Raw genomic sequence first — 23,309 nt, forward strand, 5'->3', positions numbered from 1 at the left:
GTCAGTTCTAATATTTTAATAGAGTAGATATGGAATTAAATAATCAGACTAATTTAATTACATGCCTAATTATTGTAGCCACTATTTTATGTACATATATGATCCCCAAGTTAGTTCATTTAATTGATTACACAACTACTAGATTGATAAACAAAATAGCTGGTAATTTGGGTTAAAACCCTAAATATATTATTTGGTGGGAAACTCTATTTAATTTAATTGTATATAAGGGGCCTTATATTATTTTATAAGGCAAGTCCCTATATCAAAAACAAGTATAACACCACTTTTGGCTTTATATATTTTAATTCAAATCAAATATTTTTAAGTTAATAGAACTAAGAAGATAATGAGGAGCCTAGGATTTCCTCTAATAGATATAAATAGGGCTTGTTCTTTTACAAAAGAACATAGAAGCCACAACATACAGAATGTAGAAAGAAAATTTTTCTTCTAGTTTTGAGAGAAAATTTTTTCTACTACTAATATAAGCGTCGACACGTCAAGTGTAGATTGAACTTAAGTTATAACTTATAGATCAAATTTAAGTAATAACTTAAAAGATCGTTGGTCATAAATCATGATCTAATAAGATCGTTAGTGATAGATCGTGATTTGATAAGATTGGTGATGATGAATCATGATTTGAGAGCCTAAATTACTTTTACGAAAAAGCAAAGGTATAATTCCAAAATTATAATAATTTTATATATTGTATAAGAATTGTGATCTAGATATTTTCACTGCAAAATGATTTTCAACCAACATGATACTCAACATATTTAATTTTACCAAGTAATCGGTTTATTTACGAATGCAGAATTTGTATAAGTTTGTTTGTATTTTCATTTGACATGGATGGGCGTTCGGATTTCGGGTTCAGTTCGGTTTGAGTTAATCATATACAACTCGCTAGGAATTAAAAATATATATATAAGAAAAAAAATCACTCTCTCATTTGCCGATTACGCATTACCCCCAACTCCTTACCCTCAGCACGCTCAAACCCAATTCCAAATCCCTAACTACAAGACCCACAACGGTGGCAGCTGCAGCCGCAACCGTCCAGCTCTAGGCAAATCCACCTTCTGTTTCTTCTCCACTTTCCCTTATATTACTGTCTACTTCATCAACGTTTTGCTCATTTCTTACACCCAGTCCAGGCAGGAATCTCGTCAACATTAAATCATTTTCTCCAAGTATTGTATGATTGCATGTTCTACTATTTTCCGTCTTGTGGGCAAAAGCAGTGTTTGAAATGGAAACAAATGGGTCCTAAATTGTGTCTTTTTTTTTTTTTGCCTAATTTTTTTTTTATCCTGGATAGGTGAGATTTGGGTTGGATAATTTTGTTGCAAGTCAAAGCACAAGAAGTTTCGGTGGATAGAAAATGTGTGATGTTGTAAATCCTTATTGGTATACCTTATAAAAACATTCTTGAAGGTTGAGTACTCAAATCCTTATTTACTTCCTGAACCTGGACAAAGGAGATCAACTGAAGAGCCATTTGTAATTTGTGAAGGTTACATTTTACACCTTTCGATATTTGTTACTTTGTCTGCTCTTCAACTCTAAATTAAATCATTCCTATTAAGTTACTTTAATTTGATGTTTGGATTTTAGATTTTGGAATCTTAGGTGGTTTGTGGCAAAAAATTTTGGAATGAGCTGATCCAACCCGAATTAGTCGGAATTTAGATTGAACAATTCTAACCCGAACTAACTCAAACTGAAATTTGAACCTGAATTATCAACCCAATATGATATGAATGATGAACTTTAACTAAATCAATCGGTTCAGTTTGGTTCGGGTTCGCATTTTCAACTCGATTGGGATTAATTCTCCAACCCGATCGAGTCGTAAACCAAACCGAAATCCGAACAATCCAAACTGATATTCGATTTGCCCACCCCTAGTCTTGCTTAGGCACTGCCCACTCTCATCTTTGGGATCCCACAATTATAATAGGCTTATTACGACCTCTAACCTAATCGATATGTGGGCTGGGCTAATTTTTCTAAACTAGATTATCAACAAACCTGCCTATGTTAACAAGAAATTTACTTATCTACTAATTTTCATAAAATTATTATCAACATTAATCATAAAATAATTTTTTTTTATCAAAATAACCACTTATACACATTTTCGACTAAATTATCTTTAAAAGAGCTTAGTTGGTTCCTCATTGGTTGGTTACATGCGATTGAGCCATCGCCCCCATTGCTTGCAAAGTGGTTATTTGTGTAATCACAAAGTGGTTATTCTATGGTTATTTGAGTAATTGAAAAGTGTAAAGCAGTTATTTGGGTAAATTTTTTAGAAAGATTTGATGTTCAATGCCATATATGATTCTTTGTCCCCAAATTAGGGTTCCATTTAGACTTCACAACTAGCATTTAAATCACAATTGCTATGAAATATCAGCTCGAACTGTAAAGAAAAAAAAATTGATGGGTAGTTGATTAACACTATTACATGTGTAAAGTAATGATGAAAAATAATCAGTCGTGTTATCAAAGTTAAATCTACAAATGCTTACAAAATTTTTTTTGCAATTAGACTACTTTATAGTAAGTTGAAACAATCAGAGCCTCGTTATTTATTTTACGTTTGATTATTGTATATATTATACAAATTCCATTATTTGTTGCAACGAAGATGACAAAATTCAAGAGATCTACCTTCTTCACTCCATCGGCAGAGACGTATAGTAAAGCAAGCATTAGATGGATAGGCTATGACCATCTTTACTTGCCCTGCTGGCTTCATGCTTTGCAATGGTTCATATTACAGGCGCTGACAGATGCAATGGCGATTCAATGTATATTGTAAAATTAATTAATTAGTATATTGTATATTCAATGAGAAGGAGTCCAGGAGAGCAAAGGTTAATTAATTAGTATATTGTAAAATTCAGATACTTGAATTTTCAGCTTTTTTGTTTCATACGCATATGCACCCCAATTTAATGAGTGGCTTGGCATGGTAATCTACTCCTTGTAGGAAAAATCATAGTTATTGTGTATGTTTTTATTTCAGCATGCTTACATTTGAATTGGGGGTGATACAAATTTCAAGTGCTTCAAAGTTAATCTCCTGCTAACTCGTTAAATTTCAAATCTAACTTTTTACGTTCAAAATTTAGTAGTTCAAGTCTGCAATGATAGTGCGTAAATTTTCAAATAAAAAATCACTTGTATATATTAATATCTTTGCCCAAGTCTTTAGAACCTGTGGGCCGCATTCAGGGTCTAAAACTAAATCCTCTGCTTTTCATAAGAGTCATGCTACGGACACCCCTTATACCACCAATTCACTGGCAACAGCAAGGCAACAAAAGTACAGCATTGAAGGTATGAGTTTATTCTCGGATCCCCACAACAGAAACCCGAGTCCGTGTGACCCGAACCTGACCCGCTTTCTTCTGCCGCCACTAATTATTGATTTACTCTTCAATGCTGTACTTTTCTCCACACATGCAACTGCGTGAATTAATTGCATAGGGCATATAATTTTTTTTTTAAAAAAAAAATTGGGATGTTGATTTATGAGTTGGTAGTATCGCCAACAATACAAGATTTATGAGTTGGTGGTATCGCCAACAATACAACGTTCTCAAAATTTTTGTTTGTCATGTTGCTCGAATAACATTATCATTTAATGCCTATAGCTATAGGCATTCGTTTAAACATTCTTGTCTTAATATCATTCGCGATTTGCAACATCAGCAGTTGTGGCCTTAAAAAAGAGATGTAAAACATAAGTCACTGCTGAGCAATTTATGTTTCAAATTTTAGTTCTTTTGACGTTCCTGGAAAAATAGTGAGCAATACTCAATATTTTATTAATCCGCTAATTTACCACTAATTACAGCGAGTGATATAAATGCTCAGTAATTTAGTAAGCTAGATGTCACAGTATAAGTGTTTTACACAACAAATCCGTGCGACACTTAAATAACCTTTGTCAAATGTTTCTAAGTAAGCCGTGACCTTCTCCACTATTTAACCCTAGAGGTTTTCAAAGAGTTAACAAGAAGAGAGCAATGAAACCGAATAAGAGAAATTGTATTACTCAAATAGTGTTTACAAGAGAGCTTACAAGTGTTTGAGTTGCTTGCTCTAAGTTTATTATTCAAATACTAAATGTCATGCCCTATTTATAAGGGAGGCTTGCCATGCTCTACAATTCTAGAGAATTCTACCAACTTGCCTAAAATTTTATATATTTACATGTGCTGGAATTATGTGGAGCATTCTAGATATTTACAAGCTCAAATGTGCTAGAATTGTCTAAAAATTTTCAGAATCGGGCCAAGTTAGTACTCTTACCCTTGTCTTGTGCTCTTGGCCTGAAATTGTGAGCAATTGGATTAGAAACTTAGGCGGTCCGCAACATAGAGCACTCTCTAATTTCAATTTTAAAGCTACATTTTGCTTTTATCACTCGTGGACTAAGCCAACTCTCTGGCTTAGCTTCGTATTAGTGATTGTTTAGATCACATGAATCATGATCAAATGTGAATTGGTAATCTACAGATCATTTAGATCTTTGGGAAAGTTTCAAATATGTGACTCCCATTAACGAAAATTTCATATCACCGCACGCATGCACCCATGTCCGCAATTTGGCCTTGACACGTCTCTAAAAAAAAAAAATCCAAAAACACAATCTCGGACAAACCTATGGTACCATAGTTGTATGGTACCACACTGGATCCAACTATTGAATCTAACTCACAGTTGTCATCAGAGTTAGATCCAACGACTGGATCCAGCTGTGGTACCATACAAATGTGGCACCATAGTTGGACCCCACAATCCCAGGTAAAATTAATACGATGTGTTAAGAGGACTTGCGGAAATTAGATGTGTGTCAGCGTTAGTAGTTAATTGCGGTAGTTTTCAGCTCATCTACTTCACCCACTAAATTTTGAAAACCCCCCTCACATCCGCCATCCGTCGCTGCCTACAACTCTGCTCTCTTTGTATCACCCTCCTCCTTTTCCTTCACTGAATCCGTTTTCAGTCAACAACTCTACCAACGATTAGCGATTATAATACTTTCTAAATTTTGGTTTCTTATATTTCTGGGTCACGCTATATATCTCTTCTCGACATTACCCACTTCTTAGATCCGTGTTTTTTTCTTTTCTTTTCCTTTCTTCTCTCTTCATTCAAAAAATTAAAAATATAACAAAATGGAGTCTTGCTTTCTTAATACTCTCAAGACTCAACCTTTATGGCTTCTTGCTTTGTTCACTATTGGTTCTCTTTCAGTTTTGAAGCTTGCTTTCGTCATTCTCAACTGGGTTTATGTTAATTTCCTCAGACCTGCTAAGAATTTGAGAAAGTACGGCTCTTGGGCTCTGGTGACCGGACCAACCGATGGAATTGGCAAAAGTTTTGCTTTTCAGTTGGCTAAGACTGGTCTTAATCTGGTTCTGGTTGGTCGTAATCCTGATAAATTGAAAGATGTTTCGGATTCTATTCAAGCTAAGTATGCCAAAACCCAGATCAAGAGCGTTGTTGTTGATTTCAGCGGTGATCTTGATGAGGGAGTTGAGAGGATTAAAGAGGCTATTGAGGGATTGGATGTTGGAGTTTTGATTAACAATGTTGGGATTTCTTATCCTTATGCGAGGTTCTTTCATGAAGTTGATCAAGTGTTGTTGAAGAATTTGATTAAGGTTAATGTGGAAGGTACGACGAAGGTTACCCAAGCTGTTTTGCCTGGGATGTTGAAGAGGAAAAAAGGTGCTATTGTGAATATTGGCTCAGGTGCTGCCATTGTGATCCCATCGGATCCTCTTTATTCTGTTTATGCTGCCACTAAAGCGTAAGCTTTTTCTTCATTTCATTTTACTAATCCGTTTTGAACTAGCATTTTTATTTTCTGCGTAAAGAATCTACTTCAGATCCTACATATTCGTTAATTTTCAGGTATATTGATCAATTCTCAAGGTCTCTCTATGTTGAATATCGGAAAAGCGGAATTGATGTGCAGTGTCAGGTACTCTTTTTGTTATGTTTCTATAACTTAAATGATCTGGTTATGATTCAATCATCTTAACTTTGTGACTAGCAAGTTTAAAAGTTATACAGTATGATACTATGAATTTTCTGCGTGAAATATCAATTATCTTTATTCTTTGTATGAGAGTGTGTTGGAAAATAGGTGATGTATAAAACAGAGTTGAAGCTTTATGTTTTGAGGGAAAAAAATCTATAACTTTTAAAAGAAGGAATTCTTTTTATTGGCTTACAGCCTAATCAATATGTTATGCTTATCCGCAATTTAGCTTATCTTTAGTCAACCTGCTTAAGTAACTGCTAACCAATTGAATAATTGATTAATAATGGTAGAGCGGCACTCTTTCATGTGCTAAAAGCTAGTGGTCATGATTGTTCATGTAATAGCTATGAATTTTTCTTTTCCAACTTACATTTTTTTATGAAGACACTCTATCAACTCACTTGCTGATTTGCTGAATGGACTATTAGGTAGAAATAATCATAGCTTTTGTCTTTATCAAATCAATACTTTGGCCATGAGTAGTTAATTATTTTAACTAACACTATCTTGTTCCAGAAGATGATTCTTCATGCAACGAAACCAACCAACCTAGTCACTCCTTGAATCAATCGTTACAGTTTCAGGGATAGATTAACTTTCACGGTTGAATTTTATCCAATCAAAATTATAGTAAAAGAACAGGGATATTCATGATTTTGATTTAGTTTATTGGGGTCAGAGCAGAGCGTGCCTTGGATTCTTGTACCATCTTCTCGTACATGCATGTTACGAAAAGCAAGGATGTTTTAAATTGTTTAGTGTAGGTATGGGTTGTGAGGAAATCAAATGATATGCCTTTGTTGAGACTAGTTCTTCAGATTTTTGTCCTTTAGTGCAGCCTTGAGTATGTGAAAAGGTTTCCCTGCCAAAATGGCAACCTTCTTTAAGAATGTAGTTAATTGGCTTCTGTATAATCAATCTGCCAATTGATATCATGTTAAGCTTCTACCTCATTATAAGTATGAGATCAAATAAAATGCTACGGGAATATGAATGAGATTGATAAATAGACATGCACTCTGCCTGCCTGTCTATGAACTTTGGTATTCGGGTTCTTGTCTTCTTATACAAATAGAAACGTGGGCCAATGTATAGAGTGTAGTTTGTTGATGTGAAACTTTTTAAGAGATCTATTATTTATGTTACAACCTTTGTATTTGCTTCTAAATAGTGTCTCACACAATTAAGTTCTTCATGCACTGTGAGATTGGTGCTAGAGCAGGCTGTATATATTTGCTTCGCTTTGGTTTGTGTTTGTTAATTGAGGGATTTGTGGATGCAGGTTCCATTATATGTAGCAACTAAGATGGCATCGATCAAGAGATCTTCATTCTTTGTTCCATCAACCGATGTTTATGCTCGGGCAGCTGTGCGCTGGATAGGGTATGAACCTTGTTGCACACCCTACTGGCCTCATTCCTTCATCTGGGGTGTGCTGTCCATATTGCCAGAGAAACTTATCGATGCAGGCCGTCTTCAGTTTTCCATTGGGATTAGAAAGAGGGGACAACTCAAAGATGCAAGGAAAAAGGAATAGATAACTTTATTTTGATGTTATTTGGTTGGGAAGGTTGGCTAGGATAAGCAGTCTGGTTGGCAGAATTGAACTTTTCAAAGCTCAAGTTGCGCACTTGCGGTTTCTCTCTCTCGTGATTTCTTTTTAAACTTACGTGTGCGTTAATTGTCACATGTTTTATGTTTCTTTCCCTGTAATTTAATCGATAACTTTTTTCAAATGGAGCTAATTATAGCTTTGTCGTCTTTTTGGCGCTGCTTGAAATAGTTTTTTGTCTTTGAGATGTGTATCTTGCCCATCATCAGTAGTCTTTGTATGCCCTGCACAAGTTCTACATGCAACATCCGTTGAAGGAATTATGTTCAAGGCAGCGTGGTTGTTTTGTTTGGGGCCTTGATTGAATCCTTAGATCACTGGAGTTTTGCATGTGCACTCAAATTGCAACTGGTAGCACGTGCATGATTATGAAACTCTCACCAGCAAAAAGACAAATTTTAGCCTTCTGGTGTAATTGTTACGTCTCTCTGCGGCAGATATGTTTTTGATCAAAGGAAAATGTGATTAAAATTACCAAACCCCATCAATTTGGTCACTAGAATCACCCTTTATATTCTTTTTAACATATAAGTATATATTTGTTAATATATATATTAAAAAATAACGCCTTAAAACAAACGATTTGTTGAGAGTTGATAGGGGAGACGAGATTCGGTAAGGTAGGCTAGTTTGAATGAAGCCCACCGTCACACTGGGCCTGTCAGCCTTGCGGGTTCCCATGGACCATGTCCGTACAAACTCCACCATTGACAAACCCTCAAATCTCAACTGCGAAACCCATCGAAGAAATTTTTGGAACACACCCACTTTAGTTCTCGTCTTCAGCTGGTTCCAGTAAAACGGCAGCGTACAACTAAACGTAGGCAGAGGCCTCGACTGCCACTTGGCCATAGTCATCTATTTCTGGTCTTATAAGTAACCACATTTATTCTTCGTATTTTCAAATTGCCTTTGTTTTTGTTGCTGCTGTAGATTGCCTTGTTAAATAATGTGATAGATACGTCGGGTCGTGCATTTAGAGGCTTCACTTGTTCAATTATCATTAGTATGAAAGAAATTGTTATATTTGGTCGTACTTCTCATGTAATGGGATTTTGGAATATGGTTGTAAGACCTTTATGATGCTGTGCAAAGGAATTCATTTAACGAATAAATGTAACAGTCGGAATTAAAATTAGAGTCAGTTTATACAACTTTGAAGGTGTTGTGTTTTCTCCAATGTTAATGAACCTCATTTTAGGGCAATAGTGATGGGATGATGAAATGTTGCTGGACTTTTAGAGGGTGGCTTTAATGGATATTGAGAGGAGGAGAGGGAAAACAGTGAGGGATGTGATGTGGGACTGTTAGCTGGTGCATGATTTCCGTGGTACAAGGTCTAATTTGCCTAACACTACTCTGTTCATAGACTCTCATCTTTTTCCTTATTCACTCTGTCCATTCTCAATAACTCCGCCTAAACTTAGAATAATTACTTCAGATTCATTTCTGTTCTCAAAAATACCACTTCTTATAGATACAAGGATACAGATATAAATTTCCTACTAAAATGGAGTCTTGTTTTCTTAATACTCTCAAGACTCAACCTTTATGGATTCTTGCTCTGTTCAACATTGGTTCTCAACTGGGTTTATATTTATTTCCTTAGACCTGCCAAGAATCTCAAGAAATACTGTTCTTGGGCCCTGGTGACCGGACCAACGGATGGCATTGGAAAAAGTTTTTCGTTTGAGTTGGCTAAGAGAGGGCTTAATCTGGTTTTGGTTGGTCGTAATCCGGATAAACTGAAAGATGTTTCAGATTCTATTCAAGCTAAGTATGCAAAAACCCAGATAAAAAGTGTTGTCGTTGATTTCAGCGGTGATCTTGATGAGGGAGTTGAAAGGATTAAAGAGGCTATTGAGGGACTGGATATTGGCATCTTGATTAAAATGTTGCGAATGGGTATCCTTATGCAAAGTTCTTTCATGAAGTAGACGAAGTATTGTTGAATAATTTGATTAAGATTAATGTGAAGGGTACTCCTAAGGTTACTCGAGCTGTTTTGCCAGCTATGTTGAAGAGAAAGAAAGGCGCTATTGTGAACATTGGCTCTGGTGCTGCCTTGGGAATCACTTCTGGTCCTCCTCTGTATTCTGTTTACCCTGCCGCAAAAGCGTAAGCATTTACCTTTGTGCTTATTCATTGCCGTTAAGTATTTTACCTTGTGAAGTATTTTCTGCATGAAGAAAATAATTTATTTCATTTTAGTGGTGAAAAAAGTATCTGTACGTGTTAATTTACAGGTATGTTGATCAATTCTCAAGGTGTCTCTATGTTTATATATATATATATATATATATATTACAATCAAGCGCTATTGATATTTACAATCAGAAATCAGTCGGAACTCTCCTGAATAATCATATTACGGTACAATCCGAATATCAACGCTCACTTAAATTGAAGGGAGGTCTTAGGTGGCGTTTATTTTTTTGTCTGAAATCTGAATAGATTTGAATTAGTTTGAATTCTGAATAGATCTGAATGTCTGAATTTGAATAATATGTTTATTTTTTCGTCTGAATCTCGAAAAATAAGTATTAAGTTATTTTTTTTTTCAACTTAAAAAACTGAAAATATGTACTTTTACATTTGTATCCTTATTCAATTTGAATATCAAATAAATAATATATTAAATACCATAATATTTTAACATTTATAAATAAAACTAATGATGTGATTATTATGTGAGGTAAATATCTATAGGTGAGTTTTGGGATAGACATGAAAAATAAATTATAAAGCAGTGATATTTTTAACATTAGTAAGTAATTGACTTAATTCATATTTCTCCATTAAGTAAAAAGCTAAAAAAATTGGCTTATTTTATTAAGTCAAGATTATGTAAAAAGTCTCATTAAGTTATAAAAACAAACACCTTTAATTAACTTAATTAATTAAGTTAAATCACATTAAATCATTAAGTTAAAAAACAAATGTCATCTTACTCTCAATATTAATATTAAAGAGAGATCGATTCTACCCCAATATAAGAAGCTTATTAACTCTATTATACAGGAGAGTCAAACCCAACGCTAACCCTGCGTTGGGACTTGAACCCATGCCCTCAAGGTTGTTGAGGGCATGCACATGCCAATGGGCTACCGGCCCATTGGCTCAAGGTGTCTCTATGTTGAATACAAGAAAAGTGGGATCGATGTGCTGTGTCAGGTACTCTTTTCTATGTTTCAATTCCTAATTGATTTGGTTAAGATCCTAACGGTTTGGCTGGCAAGTTTTAGAGTTGTTCGAAACATTTATAGTATGAGTTTTCTGCAAGAGGAATTGATCATCTTCCCTGTTCGTGTGACGGTGTGTTTAGTAGAAGCTTGCTGGTCAAGTAAACTTCAAATGACTTGAAAGGCATTCTTATTACTGTCTTATAGCCTAATCATTGTTTCAATTCAACAAATCCTTGCTGTTTCCAACAAACAGCTCTTCATGCATAGTTAATTAGCTTCTAAATTTGTATTCAGATTAGCCTAAGCTCATATGATGTAAGAGATATATACAGAAGCCCTATATGCTAACTTATATCAATCATATTGGGCATGAATGAGCTTGGTATATGGCAGACTGTATTAACTTTCTTTGGCTTAGATTTGTGATGCTCATCCGAAAGGTTTCTTAGATGCAGGTTCCATTTTATGTGGCAACCAAGATGGCATCAATCAAGAGATCTTCATTTTTTGCCCCGTCAAGTAAGTGACAGTTACTTACGTGCTGCTATTCGATGGATAGGTTATGAACCTCTTCGCACACCCTACAGGCCTCATTCCCTCCTCTGCCAGATAGCCTAATCAATGCACGGCTTATGCAGCTATTCCTCAGAATCAGAAAGAAGGGGCAGCTCAAAGACGCAAGAAAGAAGGAATAAACAGTCTTCTGCTGATGTTATTTGGTTGAGAAATTGGCTAGGAAGAACAAGTTACATGCTTGGAGTTTATCTCTTCAGTTATGGAACAACATTGGTTATAACTTATAAGAAAGCACTTTTAATGCTTTTGACGACTCAAAAACTACTCTTTGCATTATTTATTTATTTATTTATTTATTGCAAACTGTTTATTTCCAGTGAACTTGTATTGCTGGAAATACTCCCTGAACTTGTTACATTAAAAGATAAGCTTAAAGCACAAGTGACAAACTTATCACGTATGCATATTAGTAATAACATAAAATTGGTCATAATAAAATAAAAAAAAGGGGTTATTTCAACTTAAAATTTAGACATTAATATTAAGTCATTAATTTCAATGCTAGATATTGGATCATATCATATATTAATATTTTATATTTTTAGGGAGAGCTTAAAAGTTAAAATCAATAAATCTTGCCGTGGGCTGGATAATCTTATAAAAGCCCAAGGTTATGACATACCGGACCCGAATCCGAACAGGAAACATATAATAAACCTATCGCGGTCCTTCGAGTCCGTACCACTGACTAGAAAGTAATGTGTGTGTGTATACATGCCGCCATAGAAATAAACAAACCCTCTACGAGGAGCAAAAACCCAGGGAAAGAGCAGCGCTTCCCGCCAGTTGACGTGTTCATGAGCTCATAATTATATTCTGTTACTACTGCTGCCTCTCTCAATGGAGAAATCGAGTTCTGCTTTGGATGACGGCTGTACGTCGTCGTACCACACGGTGTTCATTGACACCAGCCTCGATACTCACCTGGCCCTCATCGTCTCTGATTCTGACACCGTTTCTGATCTCAAAAGTAAATACTTGCATTTATTCTTTCCATTTTCCAACTACATTTCCTTTACTGTTGCTTTACTCCAATACATTTTTTTAATGATTCTCTACTTTTTTTTTTTTTTAATGTTTCGGTTTATTTTGATTTTTACAACTACACTTGCGAATATGCTGTAGACGGGCAGCTCAATCTCAGTGGTTCAATTAAAATAATAATAATAATAATTCATGCACATTTGAATATGTTCAGCTGATGCTGTTGTTGGTGTTGATGATTTATAACTCTTTATATTCGCCGGTGAATTTCTGTTTTGAATGACTCGTCGATGTTGCTGATGTGCAGAGAAAATAATGGACGAACACCCATTGTGCTTTCCTGAGATTGGGGGGATAAATATTCATGCTCTAAAGGTATGCGGCTTTATCTTGGTATTACTGTATCGTTTATTAATTATAATTTATTGATGGGGTTTTATGAACTTGGCAGGTGAAACGTAGAGGATATTTTTATCATCTTTCGGATTCCATGTTCGTGAGAAGCGCTTTCCATGGTGTCAGCAAAAGTTGGTTTCTTTCTGTTGAAGCTTCAAATGTGGGGGAGCAAAGTGAAAGCCGGCATTTGGGAGTAGCCCGTTTTGGCATAATGAATAAGCCTTCAGCTGATGGGTTGAATCTTCTGCCTTATGGTCCAGCTACAAAGCTATCCAATAGTGATTATTCATCTTTACCACAAGTTCAGAGACACCAGATTGCCGGAATGAATCCTGCTGCTGACCATAGTGCTCACAATAATTGCAACATATTGTCTCTTGAAACAAACCATAGGTCAGATACTGAGTTACAAGAGAATCATGATTTAAATATCAAGGAATATGAAGATCCTGTAAGACACACTGAATATAAGGAAGACAGCTCCAGGAATGTGACTGGTGATGCTCAAGTCAATGTATCACTGGAAGGATCTCCGAAACATGGATCTGTTTCAAAGAAAAGACGTGTATCACTGGAAGGACCTGCTGCAAAGAAAAGAAGTAAAAGAAAAAAGCGGAGGGGAGATGAAGTACACAACCATGCTTTGAAACAAGACATTGCTTCAGCTTCTGTATCTGATAAAGATGCATCACAGCAGGACAATGTGGTCCCAGATAATTCTTTACTCAATCAAGAAAGAGTTAGAGTAGTTACTTACAATAGGGAATCTGGAAGCAAAGATATCACTGATGAACCATGCAGGATTTCATCTTCTGATGCCAACAAAACTCCTGGCAGTGAAATACAGATGATTGAAGTTCTCAGAGAGGGAACTGCAGTTCCAGGAAAACATATTGAGGATAAAAAATGTACCTCTGAGAGCGCAGTACTAAAGGATCAGCATGATAAATCAATGGAAGAAGCTTCCCCTGGTACTGCTGTGAAGAAAAATGAGATGACTGTGAGGAAAGATGGCAATGAAAATTCTTTTGAAGATGGCAGAATTCTTATATGTGATTCCACCAAAGAAACCTCTGATCCTGGGATAATTTCTCAGTGTTCTTTAGGGGACAAACAGAAAGGCTCAAGTGGTAACTTGGACCGTGTATCTACCAAAATTTTGAAGGCTGAACATTCGTTGACAACCGATTCACGCAGTGGAAAGAAGAAAAGAGTAAGGAAATCATCCAAATCTGTTAGTCAAGTTGTAGCCACAGTTCCTAATTCTGTAGAAGAAGATAGAGGGGGGAGCTCTCTGGACACAGTGGGAGTTCAAAAGAATTTGGAAAGAGAGCCTGATGCAGTTGTTGTTCCTGGTCAAAATGTCCAAGATGCAATGGCTTCTGAACCTAGTTCCATCCCCATGAAGGAACATCCGCAAGTTCCTATACAAGAAGAGGGAGAACACAATAAAGTTACCAGTTCATTTGGTATGTTTCTTGTCCTGTTTCGACATGTAATTCTATGTAGTTTTGCTTCCATTATATTCAAATTTTCACTTAAGATTCACTCTCCCACTTAACTTGTTAAAAGAAGTTACCATTGCTGATATTAGCACTGCTCTTTTTTTCTTTTTGGGTAGATGATGATGTGCCTACTACTGATGCTGTAATTGATAAAACCAAAAGCAATTCAACTGAAGTAGCAGCAGTGTCTGCATTAGAAAGAGTGAGAGTTTCAGAGGATAATCATGTCATTACCACAGAAGGCAATAATCACAACAAGGATGGGGTTTCCAGAAAAGAGAATGCCATTGTGAACGATGCTCAGAAACTTGGAAATCATCAGATTCCTAGTGTTGCAGAAGAAAGAGAATTGTCTCAAAATAACGATCCGAATGCTATGCCATCAGCAAAGTTCACCGTCTTTAATAGGGATGACATCAACATGAACTCCAAAGTGGTAGTCACTACCGGTCTTGGCGATGCTAATGGAAATGTGGTACCTGGGAAATCTTCGAAGAAAAGAAAGAAGTCCAAAAAAGCTCGGGATACTGTTGCATCAAGTACAGAGCATACAACAAATGCTGTAGTTGGAATTTCTTCATCTGAGCCACACGAGCCTGCATATAAATATCATTCAAGTGATATATTTAGAAATGAGGAAAGAATTTTGTCCCCAGTTGTGGGGAAAGAAGAATCAAAAACAACTGTGAATGCCACTGAAAGGGAAACTGATAATGTAATTCAAAATGTGCTAGAGTCCTTGCAGGATATCGGCAAAAAATCAGTGGATGTAGAAAATAGGGATGGGAAATTTAGAAAGAAAACTAAGAGAAAAAGGAATTCTATTGCTGAGAACCTCCCAGAATTGCAGACGGAAGATAACGATATCAATTGTAAGAATACCAGACCAGCAATTATTGATATGGAGGTAGAGTTGGAAGAATCATCTAAATTGAAAGAGAAGACAAAGTTGGTGAAGAAGAGTCATGAGCATCAGTTAAATGAATCAAATTGGGAACCCAAGAAGAAGATTGCAATTGACACCAATCCTGAAGGCATTAATGAGGGAAAGTCTTTTCAATATTTAAATAATATCCTTAAAAGTGGCTCTACGGATGAAGCTAATAGTCATGTGGAAGTATCCTGTGAAAGTGATAGGGCAATTGTTAACGATAATTTTGTGCCCAGCCAACACCAGCATGAAATTGATTTACGGAATTCACTGAAGTTGAATCAAAATGAAGGGGATGGAGGAGGAGCTCAGCTTCAAGCTACAAGAAAGCTTCCAAAAGTTTCTGGAATTGGAGCTAGAGTTCTGCAGCCTGATGTAGTTGATCGAAAAGCTGAGAAAGCCTATGCTGTCAGTGCTTCTGGGATGCTTGCTCATTCAAAAAAGAAGGGGAAAGCTGTTGTCTCATCAAGCACCAGCTTGGGAAGTTCTAAAAGCTTACTTCCCAGAAGTGAAAGGGGTAATGGGCATCAATCACATGTGGAGAAGAGAATAGTTTCCCGGAATAATGCCAATGGGGCAGTTGTGAATTGCTCTAAACCCAAGAAAAGCTTGTTAGCTAAATCAGGCACAATTTTTGAGGATGATAGTAATGGCAGTTCTGATGATGAAGTTGGAGTTGACAACTCAGATGGCAGTACCAAAGCTCCATCAGATAATTCCTTATCATCTAACTACTCGGATGGGGTTAGCACAGCTAAACAAAATGGTAATTTAAATTCTCTTTCATTATTATTATGTTTATTACTACCTACCCAACGTAATTAGTTATATACTGAGTTATGGCTAATTGTGTATTTGTCCTGTTTTCCTTAATTATAAGCTGATAAATTAGCATGTCTTGAAAACATTCAGGTCTTGTTTAATAGACTAAAATCTCACTTCTATTTATTGATGATTTCAAATTGTCCCTACTTCAAGTGATATACATGCACACACCCACACACATATGTTAGGTTGTTCACTTGTTCTCTTGGTTGGCTAGCGCCTAATCAATTTTGCATATTCTCAGTAAAATTTAGAAGGAAGATAGTCTGATGTTTTGGAAATTTCCTGCTATTATTACCATTCACTGCTATTAGATTTCCCATAAAACTTTGACATTTAAAAATTAAAAGAGAAAAGTTTTAGTATATGATTTTTTTTTGTATTCATTTATTCATTATTAATATCTTTTGCTAATAACTGTGGTCTAAGCTTGTAGGTTTTAATTTCCTCTATTCTATAATTTGTTTCAGGATCTGTCAGCTCACAAATAATGGATAGTGCAAGAAGAAACATCATAAAACCAAAGTAAGTCCTAATTTTTTCCATTGTCCGATATAGATCTTCCAGTTTGTTCTCTAGTGCTAAAGTTGGCAAATTTTAAATGCAAGTGTAAGTAACCTCTTGTCACTTACAAGTCTAAATCCTTATGGACTTCTTTAGAGTGATAATAATTTAGCATTTCAAAATTCTTCAAATTCAAAATTTATCTTGCATATGCTTGAAACGAGTCTTTCTTTATGACAATGGAGTAAGTTGATTCCTCTTTGCTGTTGTTGATGCCAAATGTGTTCTTGGCTAGATCACAGATGATTTTGTAAAGACTCATATAAATTAATATACTTTTCTGACTTTCCAGGCATGTTATTAGTCCAAAGTTTCATGGTTGTATTTAATCACATTTTGGAGAGGTCTACAAAAGTGGGGAAATAGAAAAAAGAATGTCATTTACAATTCTAGGGCCCAAGTTTTCTCTTTAAGAAGGGGGTGGGGGAAGAATGGATTTCTTTGGGTTTGTGTATTTGTGGTATCTCAGCTCTAACCCTGTGTTGGTTTTTCTTGAGCAGCTCGGGTGTGAAATTGGATAAAATTATGAGAAGATCAGACAACTACAAGGCATCGAAGCTAACAGCTTCTCAGTTACAACTTGAGGCCCCCAAAAGCCAGCCTGTTGAATTTGTTCCAGACAGCGAGGCAAACCCTTAGTCGCGTTGCTTGCTCTTTTACACTCCTCCAAGGAGGTATCTCTTTTGTTTGTTGTTTAAACCTGTAAGAAAAAGTCGATGTTAAAATTGAGACATGTTCTTGGTCATTAAGCTTTGGAAAGCTTTATGAAGTTTTTCTCAAAATCTGTAAATGGGACTTACGCTCCCATGAAATTTTAGAATTGCTACGCTTTGATATGTGGCTGAACAAAATTTTTTAGAATACATCAAATATACCACGTCAATAGTATAATAACTAAATGATATTATGATCTGTGTGTACTTGTCACATACGCATTGATTAGTTTGTACTACCTCTAGTATAGTCTAGAATTTCATGCATAGATAAGAGTTCATAGATAGAGTGATGGAGCAAGGAAATTATAGCATAGAACCAACCACGTTTGCCAATATGTAAGTTGGCACACCTAAGTTTTATGTATTATATAAATTTATAACCAATTGCTCTGGGTTTTTATTTGTCGGTAAGAACTCGCACATGGACGTCTGTCTCTCACGAGTCATAACAAACTCATTTGTTGCCTTGAAGTTTCTCGTTTCTCCAGTTTTTTTATGGTCAATCTTGGTGCTTAAAAAATGTGCAATGAAGAATGTTTTGCTTCATCGGCAAGCCAATCCCACAAATTTAATTAGATTAATTATATTACAATTAATATATATATATATATATAACATGGGCAAATCTATGATACCATAGTTGTATGGTATCACAGTTGAATCCAACCATTAGATCTAACTCACAATTGTCACCAGAATTGAATCCAATGGCTGGATTCAATTATAGTACCATACAACTGTAGCACCATAGCTGGACCCATATAACATCCCCTCCCTAAAATGGGAAATCTGCTGCAAATGTAAGCGACTGCCGTGCCCCACACCTTATAAGGTATGTTACAGTATTGAAATTTCGAGGCTTGAGAAAGAAGCAGATGTCTCCTCGCCAATGGCGCGGCTGGATTCTTAGCTGGCTTGTCACAATCATTTTTTAAGTGATTGAACAAAATCCTCCACCTTTATTGATTTCCGTTTATTGAAGAGCATGCAAAATATAATTTGTGTAGTTGTTTTGTCCCCTAAAGACCTAACCACTAACCAGTTCATTTCTCATTTCTCTTCTCCTGATGGGCAACCTTTATTCTCATCTCATCTCTTTTACGTTAAGAAAAATGGTAAGCGTCGAGAAAGATGAGAGAAATAAGGAAGAAAATGGAAGAGAGAGTGGGTTGTAGAGAAAGAGAGAACAAATTTCGTTTTATCTTTCTCTATACTAAGCACTACTCTTACATTAATTATATGACTTTTATTATAATCTCATTGTAGATGATGACGGACCCCGTAGTTGATGCTAATGATCATGATTCGAATGCTATCACATCCAGGTACACAAGCATATTCCCGTTTCCATTAACAAGAACCATTTCAGCAAAATATAGTATTATTGATAATCTTATATAAAATTAAAAAAAAAAAAGAAAAGGTCGATATGTTTTGTAGCAAAGTTCATTGTTTAATCCATCGACTTAACGTGCAGCAAACGGTAACATCAACTATATTCCGTAAAGTAAATCAAAACAAAACAAAAAAAATGGAATCGGCAATCTATGATGATTCTAAAATAAACAACACAACACAACACAACGGAAAAGAAACCAAAAAATAATCACGGCCGTTGGATCGCATTAAGAGATTTAGCATTTTTTCTAAACACAACCTCGGTATCCAACCCGAACCCGTCAACTTTCCTCACGCGAACCATCTCCGATCTCTTAAACAGCTTCACCAACGGCTTCACACTGAAGAGATCGTTAGCCGAGTACTTATCAGCCCGTTTAGACAGCGCCACGTGTAGAACACAAACCCCACCGGGCTTCAACGTCCGTTCGATCTCCATGACGAACTTATCCGGGTAGAGTGCATGATCAAACACGTTGGAGAATTCAAAGTCAAACGTCTCGTCATCAAAGGGCTGGCGGTGGAAGTCGCCCTCTATGACCAGCGGCGGATACGGCACTAGATCGATACCCACGGAATCCGAAACCCCCACACGCTTCAAGGCTTCAACTTCTTGGCCCACCCGCGCGCCGATGCAGAGAGCTTTTGATTCGTTCGAAAGGAGTTTCTTCCGCTTGAGGTCGTCGAAGAATTTCGCAAAGACTTGGATTTTACGGTCCCAGTCACGAGTGGTCCATGTCGTTCGGAGTTTGGGGTTGAGGGTCTTGTTGAGTTGACGCTGAATGTAAGCATCGTAGGATGAGTATCCGGGTCGGATCCTGAGGTCTTCGGACTCTGATAGGGCAACGTTCTGCGGCAGTGGCGGTGGGTGGACGGCGGCTTTGAGAGAAAAGAGAAGAAGGAGGAGGAGGAGAGGGAGAGTGAGGAAGATGGAGATTAAAAAGTACTTGAAAATGGGTGATTTTGACTGCGTTGCCTTCATTTTATAACTATATATGCCGCCTTTGCATGGACTTGGAAGCCTGATGATAACTCCTATTTGTTTTGTGTTTGTTGGGTCGTGGGTGAGCGATATGTGGGAGGGAAAATTGGTTGAAAACAGATTTCGGGGAACCAATCAGAAGACGACAGGTGCACAGGAAGCGCGCATGCACCAGTGAATGCGGCGTTGCCGTATGTATGTATGTATGTAACCTAGCTTTAGCTTCTTTGCTGCTGCCGTTTTAATTAGAAAAGCCTGGAGAGTGGTCTCTACTTTAATATGTAAACAGTGGAGTTAGCGGTCGAAGGGGACTGATTCAGTGATTTGTCTCTTGTTTTATGGAGGTTGGTTTAATAGTTTTTATAACTTTTTACTTCCCCATTTCAATAGCCATCTAATTTCGGTTATTTTTATTTTTGGAGTAGCCATACGTCTACGTTTTGTATCTCAATTAATAATGTAGTAGTGCATGCTGCTTATTGATAAGTGACACAATAATAAATAAAGTCAACAACACTTGACATGCGATAAGATTTTTATTAGTGCCAAGTAAGACTGGATTCAGCTATGGTGTGGTACCATAATTTTGCCACACTTATAATATAAATTATGTAAATATAATATTACTACTGTTTAATGCATCTAGATTAGAGAAAAGCTCAATTTATTTATCTTATTTTGATGATCTCTAAAATTTTATCTTAATCATCGCATTGAGAAGAAAAAGGAAAATCGAGATTTTTTTATATTAATTTATAAGTAATGATACAGCCACGAACTCTTGTACAAACTACGTGGCATTAATTCATTTGTTTAATGAAAATATAAATTAATAAAAACAAATCACGTGGACCAAGTAATATTTAATTCAACCAATCTTATCATGCCACATCAATTTGTACAAAATAAGTTTGTACAAGATTTTATGGCTGTATCATTACTCTCAATTTATACCCCGTCCACCGTTTTTTGCATTTGATTTGCTTGGTTGGTGGGGAGAGGCCAAAGGATTTGTCTCGAAAGGGAATCCTTTGAATGCTATATGCTTTCTTTCAGGAATTTTATTTTTTATATGCTTATACATTATGATATGGTTGGTGTGTGACATTTTTCATTAATTTTGTAATGGAAATTCATTAATTTTTTTAATGGAAAGTCAAAACATGAAGATGATAAGTATTAATAGTGGGCCCCCAGGCCCACTGCTGCTTTTGATTAAAAAGCAAAAGATGCAAATGCCAAATAGAAAAGCCTTAATTGGCTGAATGACCTCAGGGTTTAGGAATTATGGCATGACTTGATGAGCATGATAACATTTTAGGGCGGCATTTGCGCCTACATGATTTAGATTTTTTATACGAAATAATTTCAATTAGTTTTTAAAATCAATGATTTTAAGAAATATAAATAAACATGAATATGAATTTCTTAATGTAATACATTATTAATTATTTTTTACCATACTAGTAATATGTTATATTATTTTTGAGTTTAGGAATACAAAATTCAATGTTTATGGATATGAATATTCATGTGTATAATCATTTTTACGTGCGGATGTTCAAATCTTTTAAAAAAAAAATAGATTCCTTGTATATATTATATAATGTATCAGTTAATTAAATAAAAAATTAATAAATATGAATACACTATCTGGTGTATAGAATGAACTATCCACACTAAAAAAAAATTAGTCACGAATATCCATTCAGCTGAATATGAACATGAACGTATTCGTAATGGATAATTATACGGATTCCTCATCACCAGCAGGATCTTATACGGCCGTCGTTGAGGGCAGTTGGATTTTGGCATCATTTTCATTGGTGGGCGAGTGTTACTTTAGCTGCCTGTAAACGAATTAGCTTATCTCTTTAGTCTTAGCTTCCCTTTGATTTAATTTAAAGTAGGTCGTTCTTTTTGTTTGATTGATGGTCCAAAATCCAAATCGGTTGTTCAATTCTTATGTGATTACCCTCCTGTCTCCTCCTTCGTTTTCCCTTATTAAAATTGATAAAAGTTATCATTTCCTTTTTCCAAAAGAGAGAATAAAATAAGTTGCTAATGGTTATTCGGCACCTGTTAATCAAATTAAATGATTTCTTATATCGTGGTCTAAGTCTAACTCTGTCCAGTTTTGATTTTTTTAATTGAAAAAAAAAAAAACCCACTAGTCGTACAACAACAGTTCATAATTTACATTGGGCTATATATATATTACACAATACACCAATCAAAATTCTACCAGTAAGTGCTTCACGGCTGATAACATATTCACTTCTGACCCCATAATTACACTTTAATCAACCCGGTTAAATGAAAATTGTTCCAAGACACACGCACATACACAAAAAAAAAAGAAAAAAAGAAGGAAGTTCATTGACAACATGAGGTGCAATTACAAGAAAAATTCGTTGTACTACACCTATTCCAACAGAATTAATCTCTCACTCGGACCTCATCCTGTTGATTTGGTTCAGAGCCGGCTGCAAAATGTTGTAAAGCACCCAGAGAATAGCAGGAGTAACAACAATAAGCAGAAGCTGACCCCTGCTGTCACTAGCGGCTTCAGCAATCGTGGCAACTTCACTGGCCGCAGCCGATGCATGGGGCGGCATGGACATCAGCCCTGTTGCGGCCAACCCACCAAGCCCGAGCCCGATGATCACACCCTTGGTGCTGCGCATGCGGTTGATTTGGTTGAGTGCTGGCTGCAGAATGTTGAACAGCACCCAGGCTATGGCCGGGATGATTGGGAGCAATAGTGCTAACCCTCGGTTATCACCTTCCGCTATTTCTGCTATTTGTTGTGCGGCAAAAGCAGCATCGCATGAGCTCAGAGTTGAGAAGATTGCTCCGGCAATGGCGGTGCCGGCTGCTAGTGATGATGAATCGGTTGGTTTTGATGAGACCGTGAGGCCTTTTGGGAGGTTTTGCATGGAGAGCGGGGAAGTGGGTTTTGTGGTTCCAGGCTTGATGCTGCTTTTCGGGGAGCTGATGCTGAAGCACTTGGCATTGAGCACAGCCGTTGTAGCCATTGCTGCTGCCATTGATGTTGATGATTGATGATTCTTGGTTAAGGCCTAGTGTTCGATAATCAAGCAAGATCGTCAGTAGAGGCTATGTGGTTACTCTCTACGGGAAAGAAATGGAAATATGGAATGGACTTGTGTGGCTGGTTTGAGAATTGAGTATGGCAAAGTGGGAATTGAAGATTTGATGTGGCAGGTGAGGCAAAATGTGAACCAATGGCCTTATGTTTTTTAGATTCTTCTCTTATCCAAAAGGCTGTGATTGCTGAGATTTGGACCTCATAAGTCATGCCCCACCCTCACTTCTTATCACTTCTTGTTAACATCATCTTTTGTAAGTAACTGCTTAATTGAGATTTAAGACCCATGGATTAATTAATACACGTGGAAATATAGCCTGGGAAAAGAAAGTTGAGAGGCCGGCTAATGACACCACACTTGAAAGCCCATAAACAACCAAATCCACCTGAAAACGGATGGTTGTTTCAATCAATTGGACAGGCTGCTGCCATTTTTTGGGCTTG

At 36.4% G+C, this 23,309-nt stretch overlaps 4 protein-coding genes and 1 pseudogene across 4 annotated transcripts; 3 read left to right on the forward strand and 2 right to left on the reverse strand.

Annotated features, from left to right (window-relative positions):
• The first annotated feature begins 4,884 nt into the window (after positions 1–4,884).
• Positions 4,885–7,861, forward strand: LOC18044556 (very-long-chain 3-oxoacyl-CoA reductase 1). Its single transcript, XM_006438101.2, has 3 exons — positions 4,885–5,842; positions 5,947–6,016; positions 7,362–7,861. Exons 1-3 carry the CDS (start codon positions 5,205–5,207, stop codon positions 7,614–7,616), a joined length of 963 nt encoding a protein of 320 aa, XP_006438164.1. The 5' UTR covers positions 4,885–5,204; the 3' UTR covers positions 7,617–7,861.
• Positions 7,862–9,201: 1,340 nt separating this feature from the next.
• Positions 9,202–11,571, forward strand: LOC18044557 (annotated as a pseudogene).
• A 577-nt stretch (positions 11,572–12,148) lies between these two features.
• On the forward strand, positions 12,149–17,551 carry LOC18044558. The gene is made up of 6 exons (XM_006438103.2): positions 12,149–12,422; positions 12,744–12,811; positions 12,888–14,301; positions 14,454–16,034; positions 16,564–16,618; positions 17,158–17,551. Exons 1-6 carry the CDS (start codon positions 12,293–12,295, stop codon positions 17,294–17,296), a joined length of 3,387 nt encoding a protein of 1,128 aa, XP_006438166.1. The 5' UTR covers positions 12,149–12,292; the 3' UTR covers positions 17,297–17,551.
• A 1,416-nt stretch (positions 17,552–18,967) lies between these two features.
• Positions 18,968–19,779, reverse strand: LOC18044559. Its single transcript, XM_024186608.1, has one exon. It carries the CDS (start codon positions 19,751–19,753, stop codon positions 18,980–18,982), a length of 774 nt encoding a protein of 257 aa, XP_024042376.1. The 5' UTR covers positions 19,754–19,779; the 3' UTR covers positions 18,968–18,979.
• A 2,151-nt stretch (positions 19,780–21,930) lies between these two features.
• On the reverse strand, positions 21,931–23,039 carry LOC18044560 (photosystem II core complex proteins psbY, chloroplastic). The gene has a single exon (XM_006438105.2). The coding sequence runs from the start codon at positions 22,801–22,803 to the stop codon at positions 22,201–22,203; it is 603 nt and encodes a 200-aa protein (XP_006438168.1). The 5' UTR covers positions 22,804–23,039; the 3' UTR covers positions 21,931–22,200.
• Positions 23,040–23,309: the final 270 nt, after the last annotated feature.

Source organism: Citrus clementina, unplaced genomic scaffold (genome assembly GCF_000493195.1).
Source record: "Citrus clementina cultivar Clemenules unplaced genomic scaffold, Citrus_clementina_v1.0 scaffold_4, whole genome shotgun sequence".
NCBI lineage: Eukaryota > Viridiplantae > Streptophyta > Magnoliopsida > Sapindales > Rutaceae > Citrus > Citrus x clementina.

What these genes read in the sequence shown, in the direction of transcription:
- LOC18044558 (XM_006438103.2), top strand. Translation starts at nt 12,293, where the DNA reads ATGGAGAAATCGAGTTCTGCTTTGGATGACGGCTGTACGTCGTCGTAC. An exon ending in TAGCACAGCTAAACAAAATG is followed by an intron (nt 16,035 to 16,563) that starts GTAATTTAAATT and finishes AATTTGTTTCAG; the next exon opens with GATCTGTCAGCTCACAAATA. An exon ending in AGAAACATCATAAAACCAAA is followed by an intron (nt 16,619 to 17,157) that starts GTAAGTCCTAAT and finishes TTTCTTGAGCAG; the next exon opens with CTCGGGTGTGAAATTGGATA.
- LOC18044559 (XM_024186608.1), bottom strand. Translation starts at nt 19,753, where the DNA reads ATGAAGGCAACGCAGTCAAAATCACCCATTTTCAAGTACTTTTTAATC.
- LOC18044560 (XM_006438105.2), bottom strand. Translation starts at nt 22,803, where the DNA reads ATGGCAGCAGCAATGGCTACAACGGCTGTGCTCAATGCCAAGTGCTTC.
- LOC18044556 (XM_006438101.2), top strand. Translation starts at nt 5,205, where the DNA reads ATGGAGTCTTGCTTTCTTAATACTCTCAAGACTCAACCTTTATGGCTT. An exon ending in GTTTATGCTGCCACTAAAGC is followed by an intron (nt 5,843 to 5,946) that starts GTAAGCTTTTTC and finishes GTTAATTTTCAG; the next exon opens with GTATATTGATCAATTCTCAA. An exon ending in GAATTGATGTGCAGTGTCAG is followed by an intron (nt 6,017 to 7,361) that starts GTACTCTTTTTG and finishes TTGTGGATGCAG; the next exon opens with GTTCCATTATATGTAGCAAC.